The sequence below is a fragment of the Ascaphus truei genome, chromosome 11, assembly GCF_040206685.1.
Source record: "Ascaphus truei isolate aAscTru1 chromosome 11, aAscTru1.hap1, whole genome shotgun sequence".
Classification (NCBI taxonomy): Eukaryota; Metazoa; Chordata; class Amphibia; order Anura; family Ascaphidae; genus Ascaphus; species Ascaphus truei.
Genome location: NC_134493.1, coordinates 43534428 through 43546926, shown reverse-complemented (window position 1 = coordinate 43546926; position 12499 = coordinate 43534428). Strand labels below are relative to the sequence as shown.

Here is a 12499-nt window from a genome sequence, read left to right as displayed (position 1 = left end):
AGGAGTGCTTGTAGACAGCAGGCTTAGCAATTGAGCCCAATGTCATGATGTAGCTGCAAAAGCAAATAATCTTATCTTGCATTAAACGTGGAATGGATGGAAGGGAAGTAAGCATAATTATGCCCCTTTATAAAGCATTAGTAAGACCACACCTTGAATATGGGGTACAGTTTTGGGCACCACTCCATAAAAAAGACATTATGGAACTAGAAAAAGTGCAGAGAAGAGCCACCAAATTAATAAAGGGGATGGATAATCTGATTTATGAGAGGCTTGCTAATTTAGATTTGTTTACATTAGAAAAGAGGCATGTAAGGGGGGATATGATAACTACAGTATATACAAATATATTTGGGACAATAAAAGGAGCTTTCAAAAGAACTATTAATCCCAGGCATTACAAACAACACGGGTCATACCTTAAGGTTGGAGGAAAGGAGATTTCACCAGTAATAAAGGAAAGGGTTCTTTACAGTAAGGGTAGTTAAAATGTGGAATTCATTACCCATTGAGACTGATGGCAGATACAATAGATATCTTCAAAAAAAAAAGTTGGGCGTCTTTTTAGAAAGGTATACAGGGATATAACAAATAAGTAAACATCGGAAGGATGTTGCTCCAGGGAAAAAACTGAATGCCATTATTTGGCGATAGGAAGGAATTACATTTTCCCCTTATGACACGATTGGATAATGTTTCACTGGGGTTTTTTGTTTTCCTTCGTCTGGATCAAAATACTGTAAATACAAGTATAGGATAAAGTATATGTCGTCTAAATTTAGCAGAGATTGAACTTGATGGACATAAGTCTTTTTTCAACCTCATCTACTATGTCACTATGTCACAGATTACTAAATCTCTCTCAAGGTTAGGGAGTTTCACATTAGTATATGTATCTCAGGGTCAGGGGTTATCCCAGGTCAGTGGGTATCTCCCAGGGTTAGAGGGTGTCTCTCACATTAGTAGGTGCCTCTCAGGGTTAGTGGGATTAAGGTTAGGTGATCTCTGCGGTTAGGGATCGTCTCTCAGTGTTAGTGATGTCTGTCGGGGTTAGATGTCTCACATTAGGTAATCCACTCACAGGGTGGTTTAAGTTTAGGGGATGTCTCACATCAGGGTTAGGAGACGTCTCACACTATTATTATAGACACTACAGAATATCAGGTTTAGTGAGGTGTTTCACGGTTAGGGGGTGTGTGACAGAGTCTTTCCCGGTGTAAAAAGCAGCTCACCAAAGGCCTGTCTGTAGCCGATACGTCCAGCAAGGAGCTGTTTAATGGCTGTTAGCCAATTAACCAGACTCCACCTGGCTCATCCAGCAGGTTTAAAGGTGTTCTGCACAAACTGCACAGGGGGTTCTTGAGCACAGAACTGCGCTGCCAGCAAGATCCAGAGAAATCAGACCCTCTATTCCAGAAGACAGCGATCATTGGAATCTGCCAGAGGGTGCACCACACGGACACTAACCCAGACCTGGAGATTGATATAAAGAGCTCCCTGCTTATAGGTACCTCTTTGGGGTCTGAGGCTGGTAAGAGGCCTATCCTCCCAGCCCTGCAGATAGGGATTGGGAAGTGTGAGTCAGCCCTTACAAAGAGATAGGCTGTTTTGTTTATTTTGTATGCTGCCTTAAAGCTGTGTTGTTTTTGGAATATACTTTCCCCCAAATCTATGTCTGCTTATACCTCTGCACTACTCTACTAAAGGGTGTTGGACTTCAGTTAAGCTATCAACAAGGTTGGATTTATGGTGTCAAATTTTTTTTTACAGTAAGGCAAAAATCAGGTGAAACCCTTATACTGCACACACTGTAAGGAAACATTCAGGGACGGTTCCAGGCAGCGGCGTTGGGGCCCGAAGCTGACAGGACCTCATAACTTCCTGCCTGCTCCCAATGGTACCATATAAGTGGGCTGAGCAGATGCTTAGGGACTCTATTTCTCCCCCCATTTCAGCTCTGCTCGCTGCTGGTCCTGTCAGCCACCTGCCTAGGGCCGTCCCTGAAAGTTTCCTTATAGTGTGTTGTAAACAGCACATAAAGGCCTGACCCCTCAGCACACGGACCGGTTCCGAGGCTTGACCACTCAGCACGGACTGGTCTGAGGCCTGACCCCTCAGCACACCATCCAGTCCCGGTTGCCTGACCCCTCAGCACATGGACCGGTCCCGAGGCCGTACCCCATGGCACACGAACCGCTCCCGAAGCCTGACCACTCGGCACACGGACCGGTCCCGAGGCCTGACCCCTCAGCACACGGACCGGTTCCGAGGCCTGACCCCTCGGCACACGGACCGGTTCTGAGGCCTGACCACTCAGCACAGACTGGTCTGAGGCATGACCCCCCAGTCCCGCTTGCCTGACCCCTCAGCACACGGTCTAGTCCTGGGGGCCTGACCCCTCTACATACGGTGCAGTAACAGTTGCCTGACCCCTCACCGCACAGACTGGTCCCAGGCCTGACCACCTGACCCCTTGCCTGACCCCTCGGCACACGGACCGGTCCCGAGGCCTGACTCCTCGGCTCACAGACCGGTCCCGAGGCCTGACCCCTCGGCACACGGACCGGTCCCGAGGCCTGACCCCTCGGCACACGGACCGGTCCCGAGGCCTGACCCCTCGGCACACGGACCGGTCCCGAGGCCTGACCCCTCGGCACACGGACCGGTCCCGAGGCCTGACCCCTCGGCACACAGCCTTGTCCAAGGCCTGACCCCTCAGAACACAGCCCGGTAACAGTTGCCTGACCCCTCAGCACACGGATCTATCACCATAACACACCGCCTGGTCCCCAGCCCCCAAAGCCCCTAACCCCCGCTCCCCTCCTGCCTCCCCTAACCCCCGCAGCACACACATCCCACTCCCCTAGCCCCCTCCTGCCTCCCCGAACCCCCTCCTGCCTCCCCCTAACCCCCTCCTGCCTCCCCCTAACCCCCTCCTGCCTCCCCCAGCACATGCATCCCACTCCCCGCATGCCGCCCCCGCAGCACACACATCCCACTCCCCTCCTGCCTCCCCCAGCCCCCGCAGCACACACATCCCACTCCCCTCCTGCCTCCCCCAGCCCCCGCAGCACACACATCCCACTCCCCTCCTGCCTCCCCCAGCCCCGCCTTTACCTCCCCCTAAACTAGGCCCGAAGCCCCCGCCTTCTCCCAGCTCCGGCCCGCCTCCCTCCCTCCCTCTCCCGGCTCCTCCCAGGGACCCGCCGCCGCCACCTCTCGGACTCGTAGCGTCAACAACCAAAACAACCCGAAGGGAAAGGACCGCGAGGAGGCCGGAGCCGCCATGGAGCCCGGGGAGGACTCCGGGGCCCGGGCCCTGCTTGCCCTCCGCTCCGCGCCCTGCAGCCCCGTGCTCTCCGGGCCCTGCTACACCAGCCTGGTTTCCTCGGTACGCGAGGCCCCGGCTCTGGCCCGGCTGGAGGGCCGGGACTTCGAGTTCGTGATGCGGGCCCCGGCGGTGACCATCGGGCGGGATTCCAGCCAGGGCTCGGTGGATGTGAACATGGGCCGCTCCAGCTTCATCTCCCGCCGGCACCTCCAGCTCACCTTCACCGAGCCGCACTTCTACCTGCGCTGCCTGGGCAAGAACGGGGTGTTCGTGGACGGGGCCTTCCAACGGCGGGCGGCGCCCCCACTGCAGCTGCCGAGACAGTGAGTGGCTCCCTGGGAGGCTGCAGTGTGAGGGGGGGAGGCCTGCAGTGTGAGGGGGGAGGCCTGCAGTGTGAGGGGGGAGGCCTGCAGTGTGAGGGGGGAGGCCTGCAGTGTGAGGGGGGGAGGCCTGCAGTGTGAGGGGGGGAGGCCTGCAGTGTGAGGGGGGGAGGCCTGCAGTGTGAGGGGGGGAGGCCTGCAGTGTGAGGGGGGAGGCCGGGGGACTGCAGTGTGAGGGGGAGGCCTGCAGTGTGAGGAGGAGGCCGGGGGGCTGCAGGCCGGGGGGCTGCAGTGTGAGGAGGAGGCCGGGGGGCTGCAGTGTGCGGGGGAGGCCGGGGGGCTGCAGTGTGCGGGGGAGGCCGGGGGGCTGCAGTGTGCGGGGGAGGCCGGGGGGCTGCAGTGTGCGGGGGGGGCTGCAGTGTGCAGGGGAGGCCGGGGGGCTGCAGTGTGCAGGGGAGGCCAGGGGGGGGCTGCAGAGTGCGAAGGAGGCCGGGGGACTGCAGAGTGCGGGGAGGCCGGGGATGGGGTATAAACTGCAGTGTGAGGGGGAGGCTGGGGACGGGGTATAAACCCCTCTAGGTGTATAGTGTATGCGTGCCATGTTTCTGGTCCTTATTTATGTATGACGTTGTGTCGTACTCGTGGGTAACATTTTCTGTTGTAAATGAAGTGTAGTCTTCTGGTCACCGCCCTCAGTCACACAGTAAATATGAGCTTTCCCTGTGTCAAGGGTCACAGCCCCTTCTCCCAACCCTCCAGTGTACTGTGCCCCCAGATAAAGCTCCGGGCATCTCCTGTGTGCCCGCCGTACCCATGTGCTCGCATGACCCTGCCACCATCCATACCGTAGGTGACCATTGGGATATTGTGTCACACACCTTGTGTGTCACTTTGCTACGCCGTTTAAAGCTGCCTTAATTCTGGCAGCACAGCACACAGAGGGGCCCTGGTGTTAGTCTGCACGTCCTGGGTTCACCTCCTGCTCAGTGAAGGACCAGCTTCTTTTGTGTACAGCATAGTAAAAAAAAAAAAATAACATCTATCAGTTTGACTTTAATAACATGAGGGCCCAGGAGACTCGCACGTTTGACCAGATTCCTAGAGGTTAAGCTTTCTTCTGCAACCTCCTGTGCAGGGAGTGGTGGGGAAACATGCATGGCTGATCTTTATGAGGGACATTTCCCTTTACCCAAGCTATGGCTGAGTTTGCGGTGTGTGGGTTTTGGTTTTCTGATGACCACTCGGTGCTGGGTTTACCAGACCTGCCTGGCATAGACCGCAGGAAATTAAGGGATACATACACACACACACACACACACACACACACACACACACACTTGTCTCTAGGCCTCTGCTGCCCGTGGCGTATATTTATACTGTGTAGCACCCTGCTGCACACACAGGTACACGTTTGTGTTTGGCAGGCCAGATTTTCCTAGTTTCTGCTGCAGCGATGGGAATATTTTGGTCTCTCACATGTAGAGAAGTGCTGAAGATGCATTCCCACTGAGTTGACGCAAGCGAGAATGTGGGCAGGCTCTGTATTCTAGCCAGTAATTGCCAGCTTTGGCATGTGTAACTTTGCCATAGAGCAGGAGGTGCACAATAAAGCCTTTTATTTGAAGCTACCATTGGAGTAAGGCGAGTAACCCATAACCCATAGTGCTCGTTGATTACAGGGTTCGGGTGCAGAAATACCACCGTTTATGTAAACTGGCCATTGCTGTAGGTGGGACTGCACCTCTAAGCATTCACTAAATATCTATTCCCCTAACATAACTTTCGGTGCTAGGACTCCGTTTTGCAAATGTTTAATTTATGTCTGCAGCTGGCTAATACCCTGTATTTATTAAGATTGTTGTATCCATGGCATTAGTAAAGGGAGCCTTATTCATGCATCGTCTGTACTGAATTGACAGAATATTAAGACCACATAATCGTGAATATACAGTGTAAGGAAATGACATGTGCTAGTGATGTCCTTATGACCTAGAGGAAGTAAAGCTGTGCGGGGCGACCATAAAAAAAAGAGTAACTGGTTTATTTTGTCCTGTGCAGGCCATGCAGTAACCAAAGATCTCTCCTTCCCTGAGGTCTGTTCCCTCCCTGCTAGTTCATTGCACGGAGTGACCCTGCCCTGCGCCACCCCTCATGTTTCCTAGAATGAGCAGCCAAGCTCTGCATCCCATGCAGTGCCTTTTCCTGTTTTACGGATTGGCCATGTGTAAACAGCTCGCATTGTGACATGAAGGCTGTAAATGGTTTATCTCGGTGTACAGAAGGCCTGCCGAGCTTTCCACAATGTGTATATTATACACGGCTGTTCGTGTCTACTGCCCAGACCAGACTCTACGCACGTGCAGGGATTTTCTCGTTCTTTTTTTGTACTGCAGCACTCTGTAGATGTGCTAGTGTTTTTGAGAAGCATAAAATGATGGCTGTTGTATCTCGTAATTGTTTTGATATTTGCTTTTGTGTCGCCTCGTAGGATTTGTACCAATTAACAAAAAGCGCAGATTACTCTCCCGTGTTTGGCGGCACTGTGTATTGGATGGGTTTGTTCCCGTGTGTACCCAGCGCAGTGTGTCTGGGCCACTGGTGTCTGGCCTCTTGGTGCACAGGTGATGGTTGGGTTGGTGATAGCTGTTCCCAGCTCTGCTTTACATTCACAACCAGCCATGCCCTCCTGCCTTTCTTCAGTGAAGGATTCTGCCCATCGATGTGCGTCGTTTCATCTACAGAAATAATTGGATGATTGTTTTCTGTTGAATTTGACACATCAAAATCATCTGCAAATTGTATCCGAGATCCATTTACCTCTTTAAGAACATTACCGATAATGGAAACCTTGTCAAAGTCTTTTTCACGTGTCATTGCTCGGGGGGGGGGGGGGGGGGGGGGAAGGCTACAATGTATTGTCCAGGACATGCAGAGGTAGGGATGCAAACATGTTTTGGGATTTATTCTACAATATGGTAAGTTGTCGGGTAGGGGGTTAACTTTAGGTGTTTTAGTACTTGGGGTAAGGGGTTTTTAGGGTAGGAGGTAGAGTCCGTATTAGGTGTTGTTGGGGTAAGGGCTATGATTAGGGACTTACCTTGGCGGCGAAATGCCGGCGGTCACTTAGTTGTAGGGAAACGGGCGCAACCAAATGTCCTAGACCGTGTGTGTTGCGTAGTGATGTGCTGGTAATTCGCAGTGCTGCTTCTTTCTGCTCTTGTGTTGATTTTTTTTGTTTTTTACTTTGTACAACAGAATAGTTTATCAGATGGCAGGGTGAGCAGCGACTGACCCGGTGTGATTCTGTGCTTTGGTATCTCTCTTCCCCTGGAAATCGTTCTTTTCTTGGGGCGGGGAGCAGTCTCACAATTCTAGTGTAAGGAGCTACCTCTGAAAATCTCGTGTTATCTGGGGATTCGAAGATATGTCATCAAATATCACGCTGGTTTGTCAGAAAGTAGCATCTCGCTACTTTCCCAAATACACGGATATGTACCTTATTTATCCATGCATGTGTCGGGCTAGCTAACAGATTGAAAGGAAGTCAATTCAATGCTAGTTAGCGGTTTCCTCTCAGATGCAGTTTGCAGCCTTAACAATGTCATGTTTATTACAGAATTAAACGGGAGTGCTCCTGTTACAAGACTTTGACAAAGAGCTGGGATTTCACGGGTTATAAAGTGCGCTCCTCATCCTGTGGCTGCTGTCTTCACACCGGTTCTCGCTTATATTGAACAAAATAAAAGTAATTGTCGGCGGAGGCTCTTAATGTAAAACAAATTACACAACATACCGGCGAGAACCATTGAGACTGCCGATTCTGCCGCGGGTAATTCCTATATAATGGATTTTGCCTTGAGTGGGTTTCTAAATGGGTTAACCCCTCGAAATCCAGGGGTTATTTGCACGAAAGTGCTGCTGTTCACGTCGGAGAATGTATTTCGATGTTCTGACTTCAGCAACATGTCCATGATGATGGGCCGTCGCGCAAGGTTTTATTTTTGGGATATGGGGGGGTGGGGGGGGTTAGCTCATGACCCTGCCTGGTTGTGTTCAGTGAGCAGGCTCCATTTTGAGAGTGAGGAGTTCCATGTCAACAGAGCGTCACTGACCTTTGACCCCTTCACACACAGCAGAGAAGCTGTTCAGGTTTAACTGCCTGGGCGGCCGGCACATGGAGAGACATTCTCTCCACTGACCTGATTGTGTGCAGGGGATGGGAGAATCTTTTTGCCGTGGGCAGTATTGGGATGTTGGGTATTAACTTTACAGCATGATAGAAGCCTGATGCCGAGACACCTCTGTTGCAGTAACATCACGATTAGGAATCGGGAGGAAAAGCATATGGCAGTTATTAAGAGCGAAACACAGGAGGCCCTGTGGAGTTTAAGTAAATGCCGGCTTTATTTGCAGCAAATAAACTGTGAAACTAAAGTGATTGAACATACAGAACGAATACTATGCCGCTGAATTCGGGTCTTTGTTTAGAAACGAAAAACGCTATTCATTGTAATCACACAGTGCTTTGTCTATCTCTGTGTGTGGGTGCTGAGGACTTATTCAGTTACAGACATAACTCAGGGACATTCTCAAACAGGAGTGGACAACCTCCTGTCCTCAAGGGCCACCAACAGGTCAGGTTTTCAGGATATCCCTGCTGCAGCACAGGTGGCACTGTCACTGAGCCACATATGCTGCAGCAGGGATATCCTGAAAACCTGACCTGTTGGTGGCCCTTGAGGACTCGAGTTGGCCACTCCTGTTCTAAAGTAATTATCACAAGGGAAAGACCGTACAATTGTAATTTGAATGCCTGCTGTGATTCCTGGTCCTTAAATATGTGCAGTAAGAAATAGGCCTCAGTTTCTGTTTGTTTTTGGGAGGGGTGCGGTTGACGGCAGTGAGAGGCCTACCCTACATTGGTTGTATCTTTGTGCACTGAAATGATGGCTGTTCGAAGTTGACATGAACTTATTGTTCATTATTCATTTGCTAACTGCTGTTGTATACATGTCTTTGATTGTAGATGCCCGCGCGTGACGTAGTTACTGAACTTGGGTACACAGGGGGGCATAGTGCATATAACACCATGTTTTACCCAAAGGAGACGCAAGCTGGGAGGATGGCGACTCTCCTCCTCACCCTGTTGGATATAGTTATTGTTGGGACCGAAACGTCAGGCTTTTTTTCTGCATTATTGACCATTAAATCACATTTTTCTTCAGTTGCTGTGTTGCGCTAGTATATTGGATCACTTTAGAGATATTTTTTATTGGTGTGTGTGTGTTTTTATTTATATAGCACCACTTATGTATATAGCGCGTCACAGCAGTAATACACACGACATAATAATATAACACATAATGGGAATAAGCGCTTCAGACATGACAGTAACAATAGCAAGGGGGGTCCCTGCCCCGAGGAGCTTACAATCTAAGTGGTAATTAGAGAGAACTTGTAGACAGGAGTGTGTTCTGGTAAGTGCGTCGGCCAGCGGTCAAGGTCAGTGCATCCGAGATGTATAGTATCAGCCAGCGGAGCTACCCATATGCTTCATTAAAGGGGTACGTTTTTAGATAGGTCATAAAGGTGGACAGAGAGGGAGCCAGATGGACATTGAGGGGAAGAACATTCCAGGAGTGTGGGGCAGTGAGTGAGTGAGAGAGGATTTAGGCGGGAGAGGGCTTTAGATACAAAAGTGATAGAGAGAAAATATTCTTGAGCAGAATGCAAGTGTCAGGCAGGTGCATAGCGAGAAATTAGGGCTGAGATGTCAGGATGGCAGAAGAATATATAACCTTAAAAGTGAGGAGGAACATTTTGTGTGTTATACGGGATTTAATAGGAAGCTATGAGAGGGATTTCAGCAGGGGAAGACGCTGAGACAGATTTAGAAGAGAGTAGAGTGATTCTAGCAGCAGCTTTAAGGATAGATTGTAGGGGTGACAGGTGAGAGAGCAAGAAGGCCGGACTATAGAAGGTTACAATAGTTGAGACGGGAGAGGATGAGGGCCTGCATTAGATTTGTATCAGTAGAGGGACAGAGGAAAGGGCACATCTTTGCAATGTTACAGAGGTAAAAACAACAGGTTTTAACTACATGGAGACTGTGAGGATGGAGTCAAATGTGACCCCTAGGCAGTGTGCTTGTGATACTGGGTGTATGATAGCACTGCCCACAGTAATGTAGAAGGGGCAGTAGGGCCAGGCTTGGGAGGAAGTATGAGGAGCTCCGTCTTGGACATGTTAAGTTTGAGTCAGCAGAGAACCATCCAGGATGCTATAGTGAAGAGACATTCAGAGACTTTGGTCTGTACAGCAGGTGTGAGGTCAGGGGTAGAAAGGTACATTTCTGTGTCATCAGCATAGAGGTGATATTTGAACCCTGGAGATGTGATAAGGTCACTGTGTAGAGAGAAAAGAGAACAGGTCCCAGGACAGACCCCTGGGGTAACCCCAAAGAGAGATCAATTGAAGAGGAGGTGTTGGCAAACGAGACACTGAACGTACGATGTAAGAGGTGATCCAGGATAGCGCTTTGTTATGAATACCAAGAGTATGGAGAATGTGAAGGAGAAGAGGGTGATCCACAGTATATCAAAGGCTGCAGAGAGGTCAAGTAATATGAGCAGAGTGTAATGGCCTTTGTCTTTCGCAGCATGGAGGTCATTTGTTATTTTTGTGAGGGCTGTTCCAGTGGAGTGAGCAGTGCGGAAGCCAGATTGTAGAGGGTCTAGGAGAGCGTAGGTGGTGAGAAAGTGCAGCAAGTGAGAGAATACAAGGTGTTCAAGGGGTTTCGAGGCAAAAGGCAGGAGGGATACAGGGTGACAATTAGAGAGACTGGTAGGGTCAAGCTTGCTGTTTTTGAGTAATGGTATAACTGTTGCATACTTGAAGGAGACGAGAAGGTACCAGAGTAGAGGGAGGAGTTGAAAGTGTGTGTGTGTGTGTGTGTGTGTGTGTGTGTGTGTATTAGAGTGGTAACAAGAGGTTTGAGGAGATGGAAGGGAATGGGGTCAAGAGTGCAGGTGGTAGAGGGAGAAGAGATAAGTAGTCACGTCCTGCTCTGTTATAGAGGAAAAGAAGTCGAGGACGGCAGAAGGAGAGTTAGGAAGAGGTCGAATGTGAGGAGGATACAGAGGGGATGTCTTCGAATAGAATCCACCTTTGTCTTGAAATAGTCAGCAAAGTCCTGAGGTGAAATAGAGGAAGAAGGACAGGTAACAGACGGTAGTTTGAGTAGAGAGTCAAAGACGGAGAAGAGTCTGCGTGGGTTGACTTGTGAGTGCTGATTAGTGACGAAAAGTAGGTTTGTTTAGCCTGGGAGAGGGTAATAGGATAAATTTGTAGTGAAGGAAGTCTGCGAGAGTGTGAGATTTCCTCCAGAGGCGTTCAGAGGAACGAGTGCAGGAATGCAGCATGCGCGTGTGGCTGTTTAGGCATGGTCTGGGGTTAGAAGGGCGAGAGTGGCAGAGAGAAAGAGGGGCATGTAGATCAAGAGGATAGGGAAGAGTTGTAGTTCCTGACCAGGTTGTCAGATTCTGGAACTGAGGGAGGAGCGCAAAGTGGAATTAAAAGCTGGTAGGTTAATAGAGCGCAGGTCTCTGCAGAAAAGAAGGGTAGGTGGAGAAGTGAGAGAGAAAACAAGATTGGATGATGGTCAGAGAAAGGAAATGGAGAAATCAGAGAGTGAAATGTTTTTAGTGAAAACCAGGTCCAGGTAGTGGCCTTCCTTGTGGGTGCTGGCTACAGTCCACTGTTAAAGGACAAAAGAAGAGGTTAGGGAGAGAAAGCGGGAAGCCCAAGGGAGAGAGGGGTCATCAATGTGGCAGTTGAAGTCCCCAAGGAGAAGAATAGGGGAGTCAGAGGAGAGAAAGGATTCAAAGTGAGAGAGACCGTAGAGGTAGGTGGGCGATAGATGACCGTGGAAAGGGAGAGGAGAAAAAAGCTGGACAGTGTGAGCCTCAAAGCATGGAAAAGCTAGAGAGGGGGGAATAGGAAGGGTTCGGTAATGGCAAAGAGAGGAGAGGAGGAACCCCACGCCTCCACCCCTGCCATCAGGGTGCGGAGTGTGGGAGAAAGTAAGGCCACCATAAGAGAGCGCAGCTTCCAGTGCAGAGTCAGACGGAGTGAGCCAAGTCTCAGTTATAGCAAATAGGAGCAGAGAGTGAGAGAAAAAGAATGAATGTACAGAGATTAATTTGTTAGAAAGGAAGGGCACAGGAGAAAGGGAGAGAGAAGGGGGAGGGTGGCAGGGGATGTGTATGAGGTTTGAGAGGTTTACACCACAAGGAGGTGAGGTTGCATGTGAGAGGCGAGGACGAGAGCATGTAGAAATAAGACGGGGACCAGGATTGAGAGAGATGTCTCCAGAATCAAGGAGGAGACGCAAGGCAAGAAAGTGGGTGTGTGAGAATAATTTGTAGTTGTGAGTTTTAGAGCAGGAGTTAAAGGGCACAGGTACGAAAGCAGTTCATGTGAACTGAGAAGTGGAGAAGGAAGGAGAGATGGGGATTTATGAATGGGGTTAGCAACATAAGGCTTATAGAAAGAAAAGTGCAGTTTGGAAAGAAGTGAGGTTAGAGCGAATACAAATAGCAGAGGAGGCATGGCAGTGTTGCAAGTTCAGTGTTGAGTAGCTGGAGTGCTGGGCACTAAAATTGGAGTTAGGATAAGAGCGATGTGCAAACTGTCAGACATGCAATATATGAATGGTGGTGCTGCAGAGGTGCCGCACAAGTGTGTGTGTGTGTGTGTGTGTGTGTGTGTGTGTGTGTGTGTGTGCGCACACACACACACACACATACATACATAAATACAAACATACATACAAACATACATACATACA

At 50.1% G+C, this 12499-nt stretch overlaps 1 protein-coding gene across 2 annotated transcripts in view; it reads left to right on the top strand.

The window, feature by feature from the left end:
- Positions 1 to 3176: 3176 nt before the first annotated feature.
- The window catches only part of FOXK1 (forkhead box K1), a 52627-nt gene continuing 43304 nt past the window's right edge, over positions 3177 to 12499 (top strand). For both annotated transcript variants that reach the window (XM_075565955.1, XM_075565954.1), the window contains exon 1: positions 3177 to 3654. In XM_075565955.1, coding sequence (XP_075422070.1) covers positions 3287 to 3654 — 368 coding nt within the window. In that variant the 5' untranslated portion in view covers positions 3177 to 3286. The remainder of the gene's footprint in view (positions 3655 to 12499) is intronic.